Here is a 24,039-nt window from a genome sequence, read left to right on the forward strand (position 1 = left end):
TTTGATCTCTAGAAAGAATATTATTGGCTCTCCATGACAATTTGCAAATAGCTAGCTTAGGAAGTCGCTAGCTATTAGGAAATCACTAGCTACTGTGAAAAGTATTGCGAGAGAGTTATTTCTAGAAGATCGTGCTAGATTAGCTATTTATGAGTCGCTAGTTATTACGAAGTCGCTAGCTATTTGATCTCTCTCCTCTATAGCCAATGAGAATGCTAATTTTTTATTATTTTTATACGTCATTTCGCTAGCTATTTGTAAAGTGCTATTGAGAGCCAATAGAATTGCTCTTAGCTAGCTATTTGATAACCATTGCGGATGATGTTAGGCTTGTTTAGTTTATCCAAAAACTAAAAACTTTTCAAGATTACTCGTCACAAATCAAATCTTACAGTACATGTATAGAATATTAAATATAGTTGAAAACAAAAATTAATTATACAATTTATCTGTAAATCGCGAGATGAATCTTTTAAGACTAGTTAGTCTATGATTAAGGGCCTGTTTAGATGCAGCCAAACAACCAAAACTTTTGGAGAAATGAGCACTTTTTGGAAGAATGGATCTAAACAGGGGCTTGTAAACTTGGCTGTAAAGATTTGGAATTTAAGACTTTGGAGCCCCAAAACTGTGTAAATTTGCTTGGGGACCCGTGTCATGTGTCTTGCAGACCAAAAAAATTTTGGGAAGCATCTAAACACCTACTTGAATGTAAAGTTTACAGCCAAAAGTTTTGGGATGTAAAGATTTTGGATCTAAAGTGGCCCTAAATAATAATTTAACAACAAATTTTCGGAAGCGAATGCCCTTTGACAGTCGGCAGCCGGATTGCTGCTGATAAAAAGGCGCCGATTTTAAAGTGGCAAAGCGAGGAGCAAAGAAGGGGGAAATAAAGAGGGAAGGAGAGGCGTCGTTTTCTCCTGCGCGCCTCGCCGCTGCCACCTCTTTTCTGGTTTCTGCCCGCGCGGCTGGAAACCGATTGATTGCCCCCTCCCTCGCGGATCCTTCTTGACGCTCCGTCGTGGCAGGGTGGTACTAGTATTTGGGAAGCCAAGCCCCCAAGCGCCCAATCCCCCCCCCCCCCCCCCCCCCAAAGGCCTTGTTTAGTTTCAAAATTTTTAGCAAAATGAGCACTGTAGTAATTTCATTTGTATTTAACAAATATTGTTCAATCATGGACTATCTAGGCTCAAAAGATTCGTCTCGTCAATTCCGACTAAACTGTATAATTAGTTTTTATTTTTAATTTTTATCTATATTTAATACTCTATACGTACGTCTAAAGATTCGATGTGACGGGGAACCTGAAAAATTTTGTAAAATTTTTTTTAACTAAACAAGGCCTCCGCGAAGCCATCTCGCTGTGATCTCCTTCTTCCCTCCCTCCCTCCCTCACTGTTTTTCCTCTAGTATTTCCTGCCGCCGGGTGATTGATTCCAGCGGCTCAACCCCAGTTCAATCATCAATCATAGAGAGCAGGGTGTTGTGTGCCCGGCCGCCCGCGGCGTGTGCGAAGAAAGGGAGGGAAAAGGGCGACCTTTTCCGGGGCAGCCAGATTCCATTCCTTGCGCAGGAGTACTAGTACGGCTACCCTCCCACTTCTACTTCCTCCTAGTAGGCTGCCGTGGAATCAGCTAGAAGAGCAAGGCAAAGCAGCAGGGGTGCGGGCGAGAACTCACAACTAGCAGCACCACACCAGCAGCCTCCCTCCCCTCCTTCCCTGCCTTTTTCCCCACTCCCAGCCATCCATATTCTTCCTTCCTTCCTTCCTTCCTCGTGAAGGCGTCGAGCTTTGTGTTCTTGCTTTCCTCTGCTAGACAGGAAGAATCCCTGCGTGTTCGTTCTTGCCTTCGCTTCATCCAGGAGCTGCTTGGAGAGAGCTTCCCTTTGCCGGCGTCCTCACTCAGTCACTCACCGACGGTCCCAGTGGACTGAGGCGAAACTTCTCGGAGCCGGAACAGGGATGGCCGCCGCGCCGCCGCCTAAGGCCGACGAGCTCCAGCCGTTCCCGCCCAAGGAGCAGCTGCCCGGCGTCGCCTTCTGCATCACCAGCCCGCCGCCATGGCGTACGTGCTTCTTTTCTAGTGCTCTACTCTAGTCTCGGGGAGTGTATTTTTTGTCTGTCTTGCTTGTCTCGCCGTTCAAATGTTGTCTGCGCTTGTCCTCTTGCCTTCTTTTGCTGCCTGCACTGCATGCATGCTTCCGTCTTTTCTCTGATGCTGAGCTTGGTTTTCATTTTCACCTTTCGAGACATATACTTACATCTCTGCTCTGCTCATCCTTTCTTCATGTAAACTACTCCTATTAGCTTTTACTAGCTGGGATTGTTACTCCTCTTGTTCTTTCTCTGTCGATCTTTGCCGGTGTTTGCTCCAAACCGATGTGTTGGTGTAGTTAAAAGTGCGCAGTATCGCTTTCTTCATAGTATTTTTTTCCTCCTGCTATGATTTGGTTCTTGATTTCCGGAAGAAAGTAGCTTTCCTTGATCAAGTAGTGTCTAGGATTTACTACTCATAGTAAGGTTGCTTTCACTTGAATCTGCCGTGAAAACTAAAGAAAAGGTGTGCGGTTGCACATCTTTTTCTGTAAATTAAATATTGTGCAAGTCCCGAAGCATGGAAATGGCACCTAGTACCGGTATGGTCAGGCATGATTAACGCTTCTCTGACCCTTTGGTTGTTGGGATCCTCTGTGCAGCCGAGGCCATTTTACTAGGATTCCAGCATTTCATCGTCATGCTGGGCACCACTGTCATTATACCCAGCTCGCTCGTTCCTCAGATGGGAGGCGGAAATGTAAGCCTCTGAATTTTGTTATGAATCAAGTAGTAGTTGTATTGAAGTTTGCACTGAATCATCCTAGTAACGCCCATAAGGAACACCTGAATGATATTTTACGCTCTCTGCCAGGAAGAGAAAGCCCGGGTGGTTCAGACGATATTGTTCGTGGCTGGCATAAACACCCTGTTCCAAACATTCTTCGGGACACGCCTTCCGGTTGTGATGGGTGGCTCATACATCTTCGTCGGACCCACCATCTCCATCATCTTGGCTGGACGGTACAGCAATGAAGCAGACCCTCACGAGGTACCTCATATAGTAGTTTCTTCTGCTCAAATCCCCTGTTTCTTCAAGAATAATTGACAAGCTTTTTACTGCTCACATGAAGAAATTCTTGCGGACGATGAGGGGAACGCAAGGTGCTCTCCTAATTGCGTCGACAATTCAGATCATACTTGGGTTCAGTGGGCTCTGGCGCAATGTAGTCAAGTTAGTGTCAAACTTTTTTTTCCCCATGCCTGTATTTTAGGGGGTAGTACCATGTTTATTTTGTAGCCTGTAAAATTGACTTATAATCACTTTGCTTCGCAGATTATTGAGTCCGCTGGCAGCTGTTCCTCTAGTATCACTTGTCGGATTTGGGCTTTATGAGCTTGGCTTTCCAGGGGTTAGTTTGTTTGCTCCATCTTTTTGTCTCCATGTTTCTTCTACCTTCACTGGGGAGTGGCCAAAACTTGTGCATGTTTGTAGGTAGCGAAATGTGTTGAAATTGGCCTTCCAGAAGTTTTCCTGTTGGTTGTATTTTCTCAGGTATACTGATATATCGTGGTTATTGCACGGCTATCTATTATGCAGTATGTCATGTACTAATTCTGTTTGATCCTTTTCACAGTATTTGTCTCAAGTTCTGGATTTCGGGAAGTCTGTCTTTAGCCGGTTCAGTGTTCTTTTCACTGTCTCTATTGTGTGGCTGTATGCTTACATTCTCACCATCGGTGGTGCTTACAAGAATTCTCCACCGAAGACACAGGTGCATTGCCGTGTTGATCGTTCAGGCCTTATTTCAGGAGCGCCTTGGTAAGATATCTGGACCAATATAATCTTAGTTTAAATTACTATATTGGTGACATTCCTCATGAAGGTTATGGAACAACTGTTGTAGGATAAGTGTTCCATACCCCTTTCAGTGGGGTGCTCCAACATTTGACGCTGGAGAAGCTTTTGCAATGATGATGACTTCATTCATTGCTCTTGTAGAGGTTTGTTTCCAATACTCAACTGGAAATGGAAGTGAAAACTGCATTAGACCAACATATATGATATCAATTTATGAGTAGTGTACAAATTTGATAAGTTTTAATCCTGTAGTCAACTGGCGCCTTCATTGGTGCTTCAAGATATGCAAGTGCAACTATGATTCCTCCATCAATTATTAGTCGGGGCGTGGGATGGCAGGTAAGGATTCAAATATTGTACTGTGGGCTCAGTGATCTGAGTTTATACCATGGTGTTGGTAACATTGTTAAATGTGAAACATCCTTGTCAGGGCATTGGCCTCTTGCTTGATTCATTTTTTGGGACAGCCACCGGGACATCAGTTTCAGTGTATGTATAATTCCATTGAAAAAAAAGTTGTCAATCCTTGTTTGTTCAGAACAAAAATGTTTTGCTAATATGCATTATCAATTTTTTTTGTGCTTACAGAGAGAATATCGGATTGCTTGCATTGACACGTATTGGCAGCCGGAGAGTAGTACAAATATCTGCAGGGTTCATGATTTTCTTCTCTGTCCTTGGTAACTTGCTTTACTGACCTCTATTAGATATTGCAACGCAGTTTTCTGTTATGTTCATGTGTATTTCCCTGGTGCTGTGATAGGTTGATCATTGATGATATTTGTTTTGCCAAACCAGGAAAATTTGGAGCTTTGTTTGCATCGATTCCACTGCCCATATTTGCTGGCATGTACTGTCTCTTCTTCGCATATGTTGGTAAGTCCATTTCCCTGAAAAAACGAAGTTGTCTGACAGTTTCCACTTCGTAATTTTTAGCTTCTTATTCTGCATCACACTCAATGAATGCTTCCATTTTCAGGTGGTGTTGGCCTGAGCTTACTTCAATTCTGCAATCTAAACAGCTTTAGGACCAAGTTCATCATGGGGTTTGCTTTCTTCATGGGCTTATCAGTTCCTCAGTACTTCAATGAGTATACAGCTGTTGCAAGTTATGGTCCAGTGCACACTGGCGCCAGATGGGTATGATCAAGAAAGCCTAGCTACACTTTTTCCTTGATAGCCTGAGCTTCGACAATCTAACGGTCTGTAACAAATTAATCAATCTTTGGTTTGGCTCTGACAGTTCAATGACATGATAAACGTGCCATTCTCGTCAAAGCCGTTCGTCGCTGGGTTGGTAGCCTACATCCTGGACAACACCCTTCAGATAAAGGAAAGCGCGGTGAGGAAGGACAGAGGCAACCACTGGTGGGAAAAGTTCAGGAGCTTCAAGAAAGACGCGAGGAGCCAAGAGTTCTACTCGTTGCCGTTCAATCTGAACAAATTCTTCCCTTCGGTCTGATCTCAATGGCGCTGCTAAATGAATTCTGGAACCAAACCGTTGTTCATATGTGAACATAATTCTGCTGGTCTGGCCAGTGGAAGCTTCTTGTCACCAATGTTGGTCAATTTTGTGTATTTTCGGACGAGATGGAGTAATTGGACAGTAGAATTATTAGGACTGAAGTATATTACGTTCTTTTTTGTGATCTACATGGATCAGCGTCTGATAATCTGGTTGTAGTTTCTTTTGTCAAGCTGGCAATGTACATCAGTATTACAACTTATGTAGCTTTCATAGCCAAGGTAGAATGATAATTGATGTGTTAAAGTTGTTAATTTGTGCCGTAGAAGTAAATAGCGGAGTGTTCATTTACCACCTTTTGCTACTTCTGTAACTTAAAACATCTGGAGGAGTATTCTACTCCCTGTGCTACAGCTGCTGATCATTACTTTGTTAAGGTCCATAGTAATAATTGTCTAGGTGTATGGGTAAAATTCTTTATATTTAGGATGGAGGTTAATTTTTTTATTGGTGTTTATTAGGTGCTGTAGGTGTAGAAAAAATGGTCAGTTAAACGTTCTTATCATTATGATCATATATGAGAAGCCATGGGCCTTGGACCAAGGAGCAACAAACCTTGGGCCTTAGGGATAGTGATACTTTGGTAATTCTCCTTACAATATTCTTGGAGTTACGGCCCGTTTGGATACAGACTAGACGCTAAAAAATAGCCCCTTAGCTGATCTATGTCAGCTAACAATGACTAAGGCCGTTTGCTTATACGGATAAAGTTTAGTCTCAATTACATCGAATATTTGGACATATGTATAAAGTATTAAATATACTATTACAAAATCATTCGTGTAGTAGTGCAAGATAGCATATTTGCTTAAGAACTCTCATGAAATTCAGAAATTTCCAGTGAGACCAGTCTTATGATTGACACGGTGAACTATTGCAGTTCTTTTTTTTGTTGTTTGCTACTTGGAGAAAAAGGTTTCTGTTGTTCAATTTGATCACTCCTTTTTTTTTTTTAAAAAAAAGAATTTGATCGCTCTTTTGAATGGACAAGTCCAACAGTTGTCAAGATAAGTCCAACTGAAGCTTCGGAGCATAGCGGGCCTTGACCTTGCAATGCTAGGAAGGCCAGTGTAAGCCCATAGTCGTCAAATCAGAGTTGTTCACTGTTGTTTTCCCTCTCTCTGTGTTGTTTAAAATTGTTTTGTTTTACCAATCGGCCTTTGACACGTCACCAAGGGCCTCTACCAAGTTTTGATCGAACAAACTCAAAAGGTACAACAGACAATTAAGAGATAGATCGAAATAAAAAAAATATTTCTCTTTTGGTTTTTGTGATCTTTCCGTGCTCTCCTCGTCACTGTCGTCCCTCCAGGGAATCCGCAGCGGCATGGCATGCATGCTTGCGCTGTCACTTCTGCACTGCAATGACCAAGGCCTTGGCCTGTTTAGTTCATCCCGAAATCCAAAAAAATTTTAAAATTTTCTGTCACATCGAATCTTACAGCACATGCATTAAACATTAAATATAGATGAAAACAAAAATTAATCACACAGTTTGACTGTAAATTGTGAGACAAATTTTTTTGACCTTAGTTAGTCTATGATTAGATAATATTTACCACAAAACATGAATAGTAACACTTTTGTTTGTATTTGACAAATATTGTCCAATCATAGACTAACTAGACTCAAAAGATTCGTCTCGCAAATTACAGATAAACTGTATAATTAGTTATTTATTTTATCTATATTTAGTACTCCACAAGATTCGATGTGATGGGGAATGTGAAAAATTTTGTAAAATATTTTGAAAACCAAACAAGGCCCAACTTAATATGCGTGCACGATTGCATGATGGCGCTACCAAAGGATTCACGAGCTAAATTTAATTTCAATCTATACAAACTACTCTAGTAAGAATCAAATCCAAGCAACACAAGCTTTACATGCATGAAAATGGAAAATAGATGATCCGAGCCGTAATTCCACAGGAACAACACGTTGCTGGCAGCAGTTAAATTTGCATCTACATACACTACGTATAATCAAACAAAACACCATGGGCAGAGCTTGATCCAGAGTAATATAATGGTACTTGCCGCCGCTTCTTGTACGTGTCATGCATGGACAGAGCCATCAGCCTGCCTGGTCCGGCTTGGCTACGGCTGTCTCGTCGTCCGCGACGGCCGGGACCGGGACGACGACGGCGCGCGGCAGGTGGGGCAGGACGCGCGCGTGGCGAGCCACGCTTCCACGCAGGCGGCGTGGAACCCGTGGCCGCACGCCGGGAGCACGCGCACGCGGACGCGCTCTCCGCCGCCCTCGAGGTCGTCGTCGAGCTCGGCCAGGCAGATGGCGCACTCGGCCTCCGCCCACACGCCGGCGACCACCGGGCTGGCGCCCGCGCTGCCGCCGTCGGCGTCGGAGAGTGGCTTAGGCTCCTGCGCCTGCGCCTGCGCCTCCTCCCGCGCGGCGCGGCGGCGGCGGCGGCGGCGGCGGTGGCGGTGGAGGCAGCGGAGGAGGACGCCCGCGGCGTAGTGGAGGCAGAGCGCGACGCAGGAGAAGCAGACGAGGACGACGACGACGGCCGCCAGGTCGGACAAGCAGGCGCGGCAGCTGGAGTTGGGGCCCCACTGGTCGACGGGACGCGGCGGAGGCCCCGCGCCCGCGGGTGACGGCGGTGTGGAGGCGGTGTGGCTGCTGGTCCGGTTCGCTAGCGCCATGGCTTGCTGCTTCCGTTGGGCTTGGTGGTCTGGAGGTTTGGAGGCACAGTGTGTGTGTGACAAGGCCGTCGCGGCGTGAAATTTGCTGGTTGGGCTAAAAATGGGCTGGGTTACGTACTGTAGCCTTCGGTTTGTTACTTTGTTGGGCTTTTTCTAGGAATCGCATTTCTCTGTTGGTTTCTACGCGACGCGACGGATGTTTTTCGCACCCAAAGAAACAAGGAATATCGGAGGCTAAGAATTGGCACAAGATTACAAGTTTACAACAGTATTTTATTTTGAAATAAAAATCAAATCTTGCGTGGAAAAGCAAAGCAAACTTGGCAAATCATGCAAACCCCTCTTTTTTTCGTTTGAAGTTCCACTTCCTCAGGAAAGTTGTTGAGCTCAAAAAGAAAAGAAAGAGAAAAGAAAAATGTCCTGTTGAATGCAGAAATATCACGGCAGTAGCAGCAGATAGACGTGCGCAGCAGCAGAGCACAAAGATGTTGCGATCACTTTGAAGTTTCAGCCACTTGTGCTCTCTCTCGATCGCACAAGAGTACAAATCCCCTTTCGCGCTCGTCCGGATCCTGCAAAGATGGCAACGAACGCCACCACCGCCATGGCCGTTTCAGCGAAGAAAAAGGCCTGGAGAGAGAGGGAGAGGAGATGAGCCGTTGCCATCCATCTGGGCATCTATCTGGGCGTCTGCGCGAGCGCCACGCACGCACGCACGCATCGTCCATTCAGATCGATGCATGGCTATGGCTGTGTGAAAACCTGCAAGGAGTTGAGGAGGCCCAACGGCAGTGCTGAACTGAAGATGATGGCAACTTGGTTTATCTCTATGCGGAAACCCGCAACAAACCGTGATGCTGCCAGATACGCAGACGCAGCCGCAGCAACAGCAGGTGGCGTTGCTTGCTGCTTCCATCGTCCATCCAGAACAACAAAGCTCCTAAGGCTAGTTTTTTTCACCGTGAAAGGTCGTCCATGGTGCAACAAGTCTCACAGTGCGTATGAACCACGCGGTTGTCTCTTGATCTTTTCTTTTTCTGAATGGGTTTTCGTGGACTTATTTACATTAGGAATTAGTTTCTAGAATTTCCCTGGTGTTGATTAGTCTGGTCCACGGCACAAAAGTCTCACAATGCCTAGAAATAAATCAACTGAAGCGAGCTCTGAGACAGTATATGAGTGGTGGACATTCCTCGCAACGACAACAAAAATGCTTAGAAAAGGTTTACGATCCCTCATCCTACTTTGTGGCACCGAAATTTTGGAAGGAGCGGAACCAGAGAATATTTCAACAAAAAGGATCGGAGCAACCACAGCATGTATCTATTTATTACTAGAAAGGTTAAAAACGAAGCAACAACTTGGGGTGTAGCAGGAGGCAAAACGCTTAGCATCCCTGTATTCCAGAGAGTAGCCATATCCTAACCGTCTTTATATTCTTAATGTAATTTTTTTTTACCACAAGGTTGCTTTTTGTCGACGCTAAAATGAGGAGAGTGTTGAAGCATCGAGTCATGTCATTGTCTGAACTAATGCTGGAGTAAGAAAAATTGTTATAGTTAAGTAGTGTGCTTCTTTCAGTGGTGAGCAAATGAACAATTAGTATTTCTTATCTGATATGGATGCGCGAAGGCCTTGTTTAGATGAATTTTTTTTTAGATTTTGATACAGTAGCACTTTCGTTTTTATTTGACAAACATTGTCCAATCATGGAGTAACTAAACTTAAAAGATTCGTCTCGTGATTTACAGATATTTGACAAACATTGTCCAATCATAGAGTAACTAGACTTAAAAGATTCGTCTCGTGATTTACAGATAAACTGTGTAATTAGTTATCTTTTTTATCTATATTTAATGTTTCATACATGTGTGGCAAGATTCGATGTGAACAGAGATCTCGGGCTACGTACCGTTACTTGACTTGTATGTTACAAAAGTTGTCTGAAAGTGACTCCCCAGTCAAACACTCTGATGGCCCTCTCCTCCATGAGCAGACTTGCCATTTGCCAGGGCCAACCTGTCAGTCACCGCTAAAAGGCGCCTGCGGCCGCGAGAGCCGAGAGACAGACAGGAAAACAAGAACTAGTGTTCCATGACAGCAGCCTCCTTTTTCCATGCCTCCTGAAACGATTCCCCTCTCCCCATCATTCCCATCCTACACACGGATGGGAGTAGGATGGAGACAGATTGCATTGCAAAAGCCATCTTCCTTGCAGCGACTGCAAATAAAAATTAATCAAAGTTTGCATGCACGACACATCGATGGATGGAGTGGCAACTTTTGTCTCAGAGATATATTGCTTTCTTGTTGTTTGTCACACATGTGAGATGTGAGCTAGCTAGAGAAGAGTTGGAGCAAGCAACAGCTACACCCATGGTGGTCATGGCTTTGTTTCAAGCCGGCCGGCCGGCGGCCTTTCTCTGAACTTTCTTTGCATTGCTGGTCTTCTCAATGATGCATTTCGTGCTTGCTGGTAGCACACCTCCGCGCATGCTTTCCAACCTTTGCAACCTTTGTGTGTCTGTGGCTTGCTCCCCATGATTGCCCACATGAGAGGGCAATCCGTGGGACAAGTGCACTTGGCCAGGATCTATGTCGGCTAATGAGACAAAGGCCCAACCACAAACCACACAAGATTGATGTGGAAATCCACTAGGGGGTTGGGTAGCTAGCAAGCTGCTTCCTTGCACCTTGCACCTTGAAAGATTTATATATATGTTTGCTTCTTCTTCTTGTGATCACAAGACAAGCATGCAAGTACACGGAAACAGATCGATGAGAAACTTTAGTGGCTAACTAATAAATGAGATTTTGTGTACGTACGTATGTCTAGGTATGGCATATACACAAGTAGGCCAAGTGTAACAACTCCCGGTTAACAATCTGATTAAATAGTTAACTACTGGTCCTAGTTGGAAGGTGAGATGAAGATCTCCCTTGGTGGCCTGCATTGCGTGTAGATGGTTCTTTTTAGCTCGTGTGTGAAAGGTGGTTTTGCTGTCTAGTGTATTTAAGGTCCAGCTGCTAGTTGATGTGTTAATAGGATATACTCATATACAGGCGTCAAATAGCTTTCAAACTGTTAGTTTACCTGCTTGTCTTGTTTTAGCTATTTCATCGTTATGTCACTTTCACAGAAATTGATTAATCCCTTGAATTTTTATGTGGTAGTATATATCAGGGCCTATTGGGAACGCATGATCACCAAACAACTTCTGTGAGCGTATAATTTAGTGGCTATGTCATTTTACAGCTCGTTGCTGTCTTACATCATGGCATAATGGCCTATCAAGTTCCAAACCCTGACAGGTATCTAGTATGACGAGGGAGAATCTTGAATTGCAATTAGACCTGGCAACTACATGCGTAATCAAGAGACTCCAACTTATGTCCCAATACAGACAGTCCTTGCATTACTTGTTCAATATAATGTTATCCCATATGTATATTGCATATCCTTGTCGAAATTTGGACAGGCATTTTTTTTGACGAGAAATTTGGACAGGCATTAAAGGGATGCAGAGAAAAGAGGCCGGCTGATGGCACCAAATGCCAAAAGATGAGCTCAACATCACACGGAACAAGCTGCTTCGGTCATCCTAACCAACACCCAACAGTGTTTGTTGTGTCGTCTCTCGTCTGTGATGATGCAAGGCCAAATGGCAGGTTAGGTATCGTTTGTCACTAGTGTTGAAGGCTTGAAGACCGTGTTGGGGTTAGCTGTTGAGAGCACAAGAGCAAAGAAAAAGATTGGGAATGCCTTAAAAGACTGAAAATTGTTAGTACCTTAGGATCGACTAGTAGTAGATCTAGTGGGTACAACTTTGTCTTTATGAAGATATAAGTGGACTAGTACAAGATCTAGAAGATCCGGAGGAAGGGAGGAGGTAGTGAGGTGCAAACCATTAGAGGAGGTAGGTGCAGGCGTGGTGGAAGATCCAGAGCTGGCCATGGAGTCGGTGACGATCCTCTGCGCTAGGGCAACGACGGCCGGGGAAGAAGTGGTGGTGATGCGGATGTCGAGGCAGTGTCGAGCAGTGGCGGCACTGGGGACTTTCCGTCATTGGCTGCTGGCTGCACACCTACTGTAGATCAGACAAGGGTTTGTTAGTGGGGAGTGACGGCTTAGAGAAACATCGTACTAAGAGCCCGCCGGCCTCCAGCTCTTTATATAGCATAGTGTGATAGGGGCCCTCCAACCATAGATGAGTTGGGCACCCCTGATCAGTGCGCGAGTCAAAGCTGGGCCTAATCGGTAAGAGATCAATCTAACAAAAATACCATAGACATAAACACCTAATCCTCATGTCTTGTGATGTTCAGTCCATTTCGAAGCTTGGGTTGGTGGAGTAGTGCAGAACAATACAAGTTGTGTAATAGTTAAACAACACTACTACCAAAAGTATTTTCTAAGAGCAGCTCCAAGAGAGTTTATAAAATGGATGGCTAAAATTAAGATTTAGCCAACCTCTAAAATAGAAAATCATGCAAAAAAACAAAAATCTCCAACAATTTTTCTAATACGGCAAATCATATGGCTAGCGGGACATGCAAGTTATATTTACCATGCGAGAACTCCGGGATAGATGACTTGCTATTTTAGCAAACCAAATACAATAGCTGTTGGATTCTCTTTTCTCTCTCAAAATAGCCAAATATAAAATACATAACATGGATAGCTCTTCTCTTGGAGTTGCTCTAAGACAGTTAAAAAGTGCTGACGGCCTACCCATGTCGTCGTGGATGAACCAAGACTACCGCGGTGTCGGTCTACGCGAGCGCTAGAGGCCTCTCCACCATTCTTCGCACCTTCCCACATTGCTGATTGAGAGAGTGAGTGAGAGAAGTGAGCGAAGTGCCGCTAGCCCGACACCGACTGTGTCTGAGAAATAGAGAAATTGCGCGCGGAGAAAAGAGAGCGCGTCATGCTGTAATCCTAAATCTATGCTTATATATGTATGTTTCACTGTACTAGACCTCGAGCACGATTTTCGGGGTCTGTCTTTGAAAATAGGGTTTATCTATTTTTATATGTGAACCTATTAAGATGTGGGCTCTGTAAATAAAATTTGAGAGACAAGGTAGGAATATTTCATGACTGGCTTTGTTAATAAAATAAACTGATTATCTCTTAATATCTTTTTTAAGTACTGACCATGCAATTGGACGTGCCATGCCGCGCCGCTAGTTACTATATAAATTATAATTACCAAAAAGAAATCACTGGTGTTTCTTTACCTCGGATGGCACGTGATTTTTGCATTGTTAATGTCGTTTGCCAATTGGTTCCATTATCATGAAGCCACTCCCAAATTGGTCTGGTTCGAAGATGTAAAATCTATGTTAAATCATTATTTAATGGGGTTATTAGGACTTGGGTTTTTTTCTTGGGCGCGACACATGTATCTTTACTGAATAACCAATTTCTTGATGTCAGGTTGATCCTAAAGTGTATACATGGCCATGTGGCCCGCGGCCCGATGGCCTGGTGATTTGGCGTGGCTCGAGCATGGCACGACACGACATAGTGGCCACTGGGCCTAAGCCGGCCCGACTCGAGGGACCAGACGGCCTGGGCCGCCACCTAGTCACGCGACACGGTCTATTTCAACGGTCGGTTCGGTAGCGGTCCGCTGAATATGAACTGTTAGGATAGTTATGACTTGTATATTTATGCTATTAATTGTTATATTGGTGAAAATGATGAATAATTGGTGAAAATGATGAAATATTTTAGTATTTGGTGAAAATATTGATGAAAATAAGTTGTTGTCAGTTTGATGGGCCGTGGGCCGGCATGGCACGACGTGCTTGACGGACCGGCACGGCACGAAAACCGGCCTGCGGCCGTGCCTTGGGCCGAAGGCGAGACACGAAGCCCGTAGAGGCACGGCCCGCTAGGCACAACAACCCGTAGCGGCCCGACGATCTGCGACACGACACAACACGACGTTAGGCTGGCCTGACACGACCCGTTGGACATCTCTACTAAAGTGATACCACTTCCTCATTAGTACTCTCTCCGTCCCCAAATACTGCTATTTCTAGCAGATTTCAGACAGATTAGTGTGACAAACAAAGACCATTCTACTCTTAATTAATTTAGGTTCCACCATTTAATCATGCACGTTAAGCCATGATTCTCTGGTTCCAACGAGCTGCATTTAATGTCAACTGAATAGACTCAACCAATTACCATGCGCCAAAGTACTACTCCCTAGAAGAAATTAAATGAGTTGGTGAAGTTCCGAGGATAATTAAATGGGCTGGTGGACTGAGTATGCTAGTAGAAATAGCAGTATTTGTGGACAAAATTTTCTCCTAGAAATAGCAGTATTTAGGGACGAAGGGAGTATATCCAAAAGTTTTTTTTTCTCTCTTCTCTCTTTTTTTAAGTATTCAAAATCGTACTATAAGGCTTGATTTCATTATTTTTTCTAAGCTGAATTAGAAATTTTATTTACTATAATTCTATCTTCTTCTTGGCGAATTATTTATCCTTAAATTGTTAATAAATACTATATCCATTCATGAAAGAATCAATTTTTAGAGTTGTCCTAAGTTAATTTTTTAAACTTTGACCAAATTTCTAGAAACAAATGCTAAGATTGATGGTATCAAATTAGTATCATTAGATTCATCATAGAATATATTTTTATAGGATGTATATTTTATGATATAGATGTTGTTATTTTTTTTATAAAGTTAGTTAAACTTAAAAAATGACTAATACGGATTCTATAAATTGATTTTTTTTATGGACGAAGAGAGTAAAAAAGCATGCTGGCTGATGTAACAACGCCACTGTTTTGTGATTGGAGGGAGTAATAAAATAAAGTAAAGCTTGTGTGTCCGTGCAATCTCTTGCAGCGAGCGGAAGAAATGTCCCCATCGGCTGGCGAGCACCGCGGCGGCCACACGGAGGGCCTCGTGAACGGCGGCGTTCCGCTTCAGGCCTTGTTTGGTTTATGGGAAAAACGTAGGAAGATCAAAGGAATCAAGTTCCTATAGGATTTTTTACTGTAGCAGTGTTTGGAACAAAGGAAGAGACCCAAACGATTCCAGAGGAAAGGTAATAAAACCTGCAGTTTTGGAGGAAAGAAAAAATGAAGTCAGACCTCATGGGAATATTTCCTGTGGCTCATGCGCACTCACAGCACTAATCTGCATAATCCCTTCTTATCTGCATGCACAGCATGTGCTACTTCCTGATCCCTACCTGCATGCACAACCATATGGGCTCGTCCAAGACACGTCAATTTTTTTAAAACTGCTATATGTTGCTTTGTAAAGAAGTAATTAGCTCATACTTAATCTAAACAATTGTGTTTAGCACAAACAAATAGTCTTTGATGCTATTAGTATTCCTGTGTTCCAAACACGCGTTTCTACAAAATTCCTGTGTGTTTCCAATCCTCTGTTTTACACCTCTATTCCTTTCATATTCCTATGTTTTCTTTCATTCCTTGGTGGCCTCAATTCGGCTCGCGGTTGCGTAGCGCGCCATGCACGCACGCGCGTGCGTGTACAGGAATCTTGACCGCGCGCACGGCTGCTTTTCGACTTCATTCGATGGACGTAATCAAACGTCCTACACTATCAGTATATATGCATCTGATCCCAATTTAAATTCGAATGGTTTTTGTTTTCACCTCTCGAACTTCGTAGTGGTGGTAGGAAATACGTATGCCGACTGCCGACCCTGCACTCTCGTGACATTGTTGATGACTGCTACTCCGGCCGTATTTCATAAGAAAAAAAATGGTGATGTGAAATGACTTCATTATACTCTATATCGAATCAAATCGATTTTGATCATCTTTAATACGTACTACATAATTGTGCATTCGCTTGGCTTGTTTAGTTGACTTTTGCGGTATGCTTTCTCGGCTACCCGCTCCTGATTAAGTGCTAGTACATGCCAAAATCATGTGACACGAGTCGTTATCTTCGCAGTATATATATCTAGATTATTATTTATATGCTTCACTGGACCCAATCCAGAGTTTTCTCTGACAGATTAATAATATGCGTTATATACTATTGGAGATACAAAAGCGAAAAGTGAAGGATCAATCAAACTTTGTCTACAAGCATAGCTAAGGCCTTGTTTAGTTCGCAAAATTTGTAGTTTTTGGCTACTGTAGCACTTTCGTTTTTATTTGACAAACATTGTCCAATCACGGAGTAACTAGGCTCAAAAGATTCATCTCACAAATTACAGGTAAACTGTGCAATTAGTTTTTATTTTCGTCTATATTTAATGTTCCATGCATGCGACTAAAGATTCGATGTGACGGGAATCTTGAAAATTTTTGCGAACTAAACAAGGCCTAATTCGAAAGCAATATGGTTCTCACTGCAAAATCTTCACACGTTTTTTTTTAAAAAAAAACATGTATAGGCCCTGTAAATAACGACCATTATAACCAGTAATAGTATATGCTAATGGAATTATGCTTAACTAATAGCAACTCCAATAGCTTGGCTATTCTTATTATGGAGGCTATTTTAGAATTTGTATAACAAAAGATAGACTCCAACAGATATGCTATTTAGTTTTGTAAAATGGAAAGTTGGCTATTCCTTGATTTTCGCTGGCTATATATAGCCAACCATTGACACAAGCTATATGATTTTGTAAAATAGCAAGGCTGTTGTGGATCTCTTCTTTTTTAAAAAGTTTTCTATTTTACAAAATTGCTAAACCATAGAATTTGACTACTAATTTTAGTCAGACTCTTGGAGTTGCTCTATAAGGACGAATAAATGCCTAACTATGGACGAATAATGTAAGTACGAGATCACATCGTCTCAATTAATTAGTTTCCTGTTTTGAAAAAGGTTAATAAAGAACGTTGAAATAGTATATTTAACCAGATGCCGGCCCTCTCGTCGCGCGAGTCAAAATCCACATCCCGTCTCAGGCCAAAAATACTCAAGTGAGAAATTAACAATAAATGCGTATATATAAAATATAATCATATATACACTATAATGTAGCACTGATTATTTGTAGTCTATATCTATCACGTACGTCGACAGTTTGGTAGCCAGTCCTTGTACAGTACCTACGTACGTGTCCGCCTTTCAATGTGCAAAAATACAACAAGTTTCGCAATGATTGTATATTTTGTATACACATATGGACCATTTCGCGCTAATCCGACCAATTCGTCGACCGGACGGACATAAATAAACCACTTGCATGCCGATCAGACCCATCTTCCTTGGTTTTCTAATCATTACAGTACTAAGTCATGCACAAGCACTGCTATAGTTAAATTCAAGATCACATCTCTGGTTTAAACAATTTGATAACCTACCACTTTTAATCTGATAAACTACACAGATTTTGAATTGTAAGCTACTAAGATACAAGTAAGAAATATATAAGAATTACATGTTTGTGATGTAGGATTACAGAATTCTGAAGGTGTGTGTGGCCTGCAGAGCCAACTTGTTGACCTCCCAGCCTTTAGTGCCCCAAACATTATTGCACACCTTTAATTTGGACGATGCATGGATGCCATGATCCGCTAGATCTTTGCGCTAGCTATATACTAATGCTCCTCCGAAGCAAAGATAGTTAAGGAAAGCAAGAGAAGCACTGGACATACATATATTAACAAATTGATGTTAAGTACAGTAATTAGTATACGCAGATTCTCATCATAGTTTAATCAAACCAAGGCGGCCGTACGTAGATCATTTCTAGCTCTCAACAAGTGGTGCTGGTGGTGGTGCTGCGCTACACGTACACCAAATGCTATCCCTTTCTTTGTTTGGGTCATGTGTGGGGTGTGGAGGAGTGCTATGATTATTACCTTCTTGCTTGCTCCATGTTGGTGGCATCATGGACCCTGGCGCGCATGAGCTACCTAGTCATACTCATGAGTCAAAAAAGGCTCCAAATTTTCAACTCCATCGATCCTTTGTAGCTTTAGATCTTGTTTAGTTACACCCAAAATTCAAAAACTTTTCAAGATTCTCCATCACATCGAATCTTGTGTGGTACATACATAGAGCATTAAATATAGATAAAAAATAACTAATTACAAAGTTTGTCTGAAATTGTGAAACGAATCTTTTGAGCCTAATTAGTCTATGATTAGACAATATTTACTAAATACAAACAAAAGTGCTATAGTAGCTGAAAACTTTTCACCAAGGGAACTGAACAAGGCCTAGAGCATATCTAAGAGACTCTCTATATTCTTCCTAGATACTAGGAATAGAGATGATCTAGTAAAAAAACTATGCTCCAACGGCTTCTCTAAATGGTCATCCAAATATAGCCATCGTCTATTCCGGATTTTCGCTAGCCAAATATAGAAGACGAGAATGACTCTCTAGAGTACGCATGAGATTTAGCAAAACCGTTGGAGATTGGACATATATAGAAAGCGATTTTTATGTCAATGGCACTTCAAATGGTGATTTAGAAAGGCTCTTGGGGATGCTCTTATTGTTATATAGACCATCCAATCCAAGTGCTGCTTTATTTGCAATTCATGCAAAACTTGAGAATTTTTCATTTGCAAAAAGAAAAAGAAAAAGAAAAAGAAAAGATAGAGAAAGCAATTGGAGGTATTATAGTAGTTTGTCCCCCAAGCAGGTGAGCCGAGCCGGACCTTAAAGTCCTTAACCTGCATGTAGCCGTTAATAAGTTTTCCTCCCCACTTACAACTCCTCCTTGAACCAAAACTAATTAATTGCGGGCATCAAACAAGCTACACAAATAGGCACACAAGCAATGTTGAGTTTGTGGTTTGGGATTTTCGCACAAAATAAACATGAATGAGGAATCGAGAAATGCGTGAAGCAGTCGGGATGCATGAACCACACCAGCTGCCGCATGCCTGCGTACGTCGCTCTGGCTAACTATACGTCTATACGTAAAGGAGTACTCTCTCATCCTGCCTCTGTAAACGACTTGCATACAATGCAAGTCGTTTCTTATACGCTTCAACTAGAGCCGGACGCGTGCCTGCAACCTACGGACCCTACCTCTACGTACGGCGGCTGGCTCATAGAGAGACAAGTTGCAAGAGGTAGTATTGTCCATCTCCTGCAATACGTACGTACATGAATTATGAATACGTGTCTACACATGCATCGATCGCCCGTGATTTCGCTACGAACCAAACACGTACCATGTACGCATACTTGTCTCTCTACGTGCGGTGACATTGACTTGACACCACTTGACCCGTGGTAGGCCCGCTGTACACACGCATCCTACATTTTCCCGGGTTCGGATAAAAAAGGAGATCAAACAAATTAAGAGAGACGCTACGCGGCATATATCAGCTCGATCGATCATCATCTCAAGTGACACAACAGTCACACCACGCGGCGGTCACAGCCAGAGGACTCGTCACCTCCCACTTGTATGCCCATGCCGCGGGGCCCGCGTGCAAGGACCTGAGACTGACTGCGGGGCCCGCCCGCCGGTCACTCCCTTGCACCATCATCGGTTATATATGCCTGTGCTACGGCCATCAATGCCATGCATGGCCCATCAATACCAACGATGGCTCGTGTCCAGCCGCCCACCAAATTGTACACGATATTTTTTTTTCTTTTGGACGGCGTATCATCCGAAAACTTCTCACCACGGCCGACCAAATGTTTACACATATATTAAATACAGATGAAAAAAAATTAATGGTACAGTTTGTATGAAAATCACGAGATGAATCTTTTAAATCTAATTAGTCCATCATTAGTCATAATTGCTACAGTAACACACATATTTCAATAACGAATTAATTAGGTTTAATAAATTCGTCTCACGATTTTCAGTCCAATTATATAATTAGTTTTTTAAAAATATCTAAATATCTCTTCTAACATTTCATAAAACATTCAATGTGAATGTGATATCTAAAAAAAAACTTTTCACCCATGAACTAAACAAAGCTATATACCAATTTCAGGCTTTCAGCTATGCTGGTACCCAGTAGGAAGCTAATACCTCTATATTCACTCATCATACCTTATTTGTGAAACAGAAACAAGGACAGGGCCATGTTGCGCCCTGCTGGTAATTCTCGGGGGTAAACAAACCCCACAAGCATAGTCGATTGTCAAGAGCTTAAATGGAAAATAAATTTTGTTGTAAAAAAATGAAAAATAAAATGAATTTAAAACCAAAGTGACACCGGGTCAGTTCCATTAAACAAATAGGAAATAGAGTCAAGCATATATGAAGGATTAAAGCTGAACAATAGTATTTTTGTTAGAAAATTACAGAATGCCATCGGGATCGAGCTCGATCTGACCCGAGCTAAATTCACCACTGATTATACCCATCTTCATGGGCTGATAATACCCAAATGCCCAACTTGCCTCGTAGAACAAAACTCAATTTTGCATGGGCTGATAATACTTTCTATTTATCAACCAATCACTAGTAATCAAGTTGATTATAACATCTGATTAGAAAATAAAGTGAGGATATATGCGTCTTTTATGTTCTCTTTTAATTTGTCTTAATATTTCTAGAATATACTATATTTTTTTAGAAAAGAAAATATAATAATATCACAACTTCTACATCGACTAATGCATATAGTTGTTTCTTGTTACATTCAAGCAAACAAAGGTCCACGCAACCTCAAAAACAAAGTTATGAAGCAAAGAGAAGATCAAAAAAGTTTTGAGTGCAACATTTAATACGTAATTTTATTGATGAATCGCCATCTGTTTCTTGCAAACATTTCCATCGCGGTGTTCCTAATCTGCCTGCATCTCATCTTCATCATTTGGCCATCCTCCTCCTTCTGTAGTAAGGACTAGAACTTGATCTAGTACGTTCCTATGAAGATAACCTGCAAATAAGATGGTGTTGTGATCCTGTCAAAGACCGCTTCATTTCGGGTTAACAAAATTAACCAACATATCGCGCTTGCACCCACAAGAATCTTAGCTTTCAATTTCCTATTAAATCCTTGTAACCAACTTGTAAACATATTATGTATACTAGTTGGGGGTAATAAATTAAAGGGAATTTGAACCATTCGCCACACAAATTTAGCAAACTGACAATCAAAGAATAAATCTTGTATGGACTATATTACAGGACAGAGGGTGGAGGTTCTTCGTTCTGGCACGATGTCTCACATTCCTACCACAAATAGGGTACCCCAAATAGGTCTAGCAAGAATCATACACAACAATTCCAGCAAAGCTCCTATTCAATCTCTAAACCTAAATTTGAGGGTTTAATGTCATTAAGGCCTTGTTTAGTTCGTCAAAATTTTTAGGTTCCGCTAATGTAGCACTTTCGTTTGTGTCTGGCAATTATAGACTAAGGCTCAAAAAGATTCGTCTCGTAAATTACAAGTAAATTGTGCAATTATTTATTTTTTTATCTATATTTAATGCTCCATGTATACATCCAAAAATTCAATATGATGTTGAATCTTGAAAATTTTTGGATCTAAACAAGGCCTAAAGTAGGAAGGTCCTAAATTAGCTCTTCCATTGATTCTCATTTCCGGAGACTCTAATTTGAGGGCTAATGTTAGAGTTAAGAAAAAAAGAGGACCCTCAAAAAAAAAATTCTCAAATTTCAAGGAGGTTTGTTTGAGACTTGAGAGGTATTGCTGGAGTTGCTGGACCGTCACATAAAACCCTATCCAAACTCTTATCTCATGGAGACCTCGCTAGGCTAGAGAAGATGACGGTTAAGGTTCAAGAAAAAAAAAGAGCCAAAAAAGTTTTTAGAGAGAAGGACGATGACGAAAGCCTGCTGCAGAAAAAGGGGAAAAGGGCGCCGGAAAGAAGACGGACGAGAATAAGCGTCAGCCATTTTCCTTTTGCATATATATATATATATATATATATATATATATATATATATATATATATATATATATATATGTGCATGTGCGATGTTGAAGTACGCTCACCGGCCAGGGAATACGGCAATGGCGAGCTCTCCGGCAGACCGTCTCCTCCACCTCATCTTCAACGCTGACACATTATTGCTTATCCGACATGCTAACACACAACATCACTACTACTATTTCGTAAATATCTTTAATATTATTCATATAATACTATTATTATATCTAATCCCAGTGAATAATCTACGACATCTATTCAGAAGTTGATAAAGTGACAAGACAACAACAAATCCTCCTTTCTTTGTCCTGCCTGCGCAAAACAAAACAAAAAAAAAAAATCAAAATTCAGCTAACTGATGTGACAGCAATTTCTAGGCTCTTGCATGAATTTCTACCCGGAACTCGAACGATTTTCCCGTGGAATTTTCCTGCAGTTTTGTCTGCCCAAGAATTACCGTGGCCATCTGTCACAAAAAAAAAAAGAATTACCGTGGCCATAGCGGATTCAAATCCTTATTAGCTAGCAGACACCCGGATCCGAAACCCAAAACCCTCCAAGAGCAAAGCTCCGCATCAGTCATCACCCACCCCTGCTCACATTTAACTCCCACCACCTCAAAAACTGCAAGCACACGACCACCGTCTCCACCACCAGTTCACCACCGCCTCCCTCTCCGCTCTCTTCCTCCCAACGACTCAAACCGCCACCGTCGCGCGCGGCTCCCTGAACCACCAAACCAACGCTGCTGCTGCTGCTGCAGAGAGGGGGCGGGCGCGATGGGCAACTGCCAGGCGGCGGAGGTGTCGGCGGTCATCATCCAGCACCCCGGCGGGAAGGTCGACCGCCTCTACTGGTCCACCACCGCCGCCGAGGTCATGCGGAACAACCCGGGGCACTACGTTGCGCTCGTCATCCTCCGTGTTCCTGCTGATAATAGCAAGCCCGCCGCCGGGGACGCCGGGGCGGCGTCCTCCGGCGGTGGCGGCGGCGCCAAGATCACCAGGGTCAAGCTGCTCAAGCCCAAGGACACGCTGCTCCTTGGCCAGGTCTACCGCCTCATCACCGCGCAAGGTTAGTTATTAGCACCCAGCTGGTCCTGCCCATGGCTTAATCTGTGGCTCGGTTTCTTGTCTTCCGCTCCGGCAATCTTCAAATTCTCAATCCATGATTGTGCTCCGCGCGTAGAGGTGACGAAGGCGCTGCGGGCGCGGAAGAACGAGAAGATGCAGCGGTGCGAGGCCATCAGGCAGCAGCACGAGCAGCTCCGGCGCGGCGACGACGGCGCGGACCAGAGCTCTTCCAACCAGGTCGGTCACCGATTCTCTGGCACCATTTTTTTTTTTTTTGCCTGCTGCAAGAAGAAGCAGCTACTGATTCTCGCCCCCCACGCTGTCTGTCGTTTCAGGACGGGAAGCAGGACAAGGACCGGCACCGGGGAAGAGGCCGGAACTGGCGGCCGGCGCTGCAGAGCATCTCCGAGGCCGCGAGCCAGAGCAGCAGCAGCGTCTCTGAATCCGCCGCCAGCTAGTGCTACTGACCGGACTGTGCCATCCGGCCGGCCGGCGCTCTCTTTCTTTTTTCTTTTTCTTTTTTTTGGATTTCTGTTTGCTTGCTAGTAGTATAAAGTGCTTGAGCCTAGCCAGAAATGAAAAAAAAAACTGTAAATCAGAGTGTCAGAGCAGGATCAATAGGAAGTTTGTTTCGTCTCTCATGTGGTTTGGCATGGTGAAACTGAAACTAGAAGAACTGCGTATTCAGATCAATCGTGTGGTTTGCCAATTGCAACTTTTCAGAGCATGAACACTGAGCAGAAAGGAAGAAAAAATGATACAATTCTTACTCTTCGATCCAGATCAAGGGCACTAAGAATTTTAAGTCACCTCGAGAAAAAGGTTTAAGCACCATACGGTATTATTAGTCTTCACATCATTAGCAGAAACTGAATTCAAATAATCGAGCGGTTTGGCAATTGTAACTCTGCAAAGTATGAAGTCTGAGCACAAAGTGAGAAGGAGAACACAACTCCTACTATTCTCTCACTTTGGTCGACAGCAAAAATCATACAAACCTGAGTATGTGACAGATAAACAAAATA

General features: G+C 42.8%; 3 protein-coding genes across 3 annotated transcripts; 2 read left to right on the plus strand and 1 right to left on the minus strand.

The window, feature by feature from the left end:
* Positions 1,447-5,694, plus strand: LOC110432923 (nucleobase-ascorbate transporter 6-like). Its single transcript, XM_021454151.1, has 14 exons — positions 1,447-2,066; positions 2,698-2,795; positions 2,910-3,086; positions 3,169-3,269; positions 3,372-3,447; positions 3,531-3,590; positions 3,673-3,857; positions 3,943-4,039; positions 4,149-4,235; positions 4,327-4,385; positions 4,485-4,576; positions 4,695-4,772; positions 4,876-5,036; positions 5,140-5,694. Exons 1-14 carry the CDS (start codon positions 1,964-1,966, stop codon positions 5,356-5,358), a joined length of 1,593 nt encoding a protein of 530 aa, XP_021309826.1. The 5' UTR covers positions 1,447-1,963; the 3' UTR covers positions 5,359-5,694.
* Positions 7,209-8,378, minus strand: LOC8055775 (RING-H2 finger protein ATL79). The gene has a single exon (XM_002462271.2). The coding sequence runs from the start codon at positions 8,082-8,084 to the stop codon at positions 7,521-7,523; it is 564 nt and encodes a 187-aa protein (XP_002462316.1). The 5' UTR covers positions 8,085-8,378; the 3' UTR covers positions 7,209-7,520.
* On the plus strand, positions 22,543-23,729 carry LOC8056202. Its single transcript, XM_002460120.2, has 3 exons — positions 22,543-23,015; positions 23,130-23,251; positions 23,350-23,729. Exons 1-3 carry the CDS (start codon positions 22,721-22,723, stop codon positions 23,470-23,472), a joined length of 540 nt encoding a protein of 179 aa, XP_002460165.1. The 5' UTR covers positions 22,543-22,720; the 3' UTR covers positions 23,473-23,729.

This window comes from Sorghum bicolor, chromosome 2 (genome assembly GCF_000003195.3).
Source record: "Sorghum bicolor cultivar BTx623 chromosome 2, Sorghum_bicolor_NCBIv3, whole genome shotgun sequence".
Taxonomy (NCBI): domain Eukaryota; kingdom Viridiplantae; phylum Streptophyta; class Magnoliopsida; order Poales; family Poaceae; genus Sorghum; species Sorghum bicolor.

Coding starts and splice junctions, on each gene's coding strand:
- LOC8055775 (XM_002462271.2), bottom strand. CDS start 8,084: ATGGCGCTAGCGAACCGGACCAGCAGCCACACCGCCTCCACACCGCCG.
- LOC110432923 (XM_021454151.1), top strand. CDS start 1,964: ATGGCCGCCGCGCCGCCGCCTAAGGCCGACGAGCTCCAGCCGTTCCCG. Junction 3,591..3,672: donor TGTTGGTTGTATTTTCTCAG/GTATACTGATAT, acceptor TCCTTTTCACAG/TATTTGTCTCAAGTTCTGGA. Junction 4,577..4,694: donor GATTTTCTTCTCTGTCCTTG/GTAACTTGCTTT, acceptor TTGCCAAACCAG/GAAAATTTGGAGCTTTGTTT.
- LOC8056202 (XM_002460120.2), top strand. CDS start 22,721: ATGGGCAACTGCCAGGCGGCGGAGGTGTCGGCGGTCATCATCCAGCAC. Junction 23,016..23,129: donor CCGCCTCATCACCGCGCAAG/GTTAGTTATTAG, acceptor CTCCGCGCGTAG/AGGTGACGAAGGCGCTGCGG. Junction 23,252..23,349: donor ACCAGAGCTCTTCCAACCAG/GTCGGTCACCGA, acceptor CTGTCGTTTCAG/GACGGGAAGCAGGACAAGGA.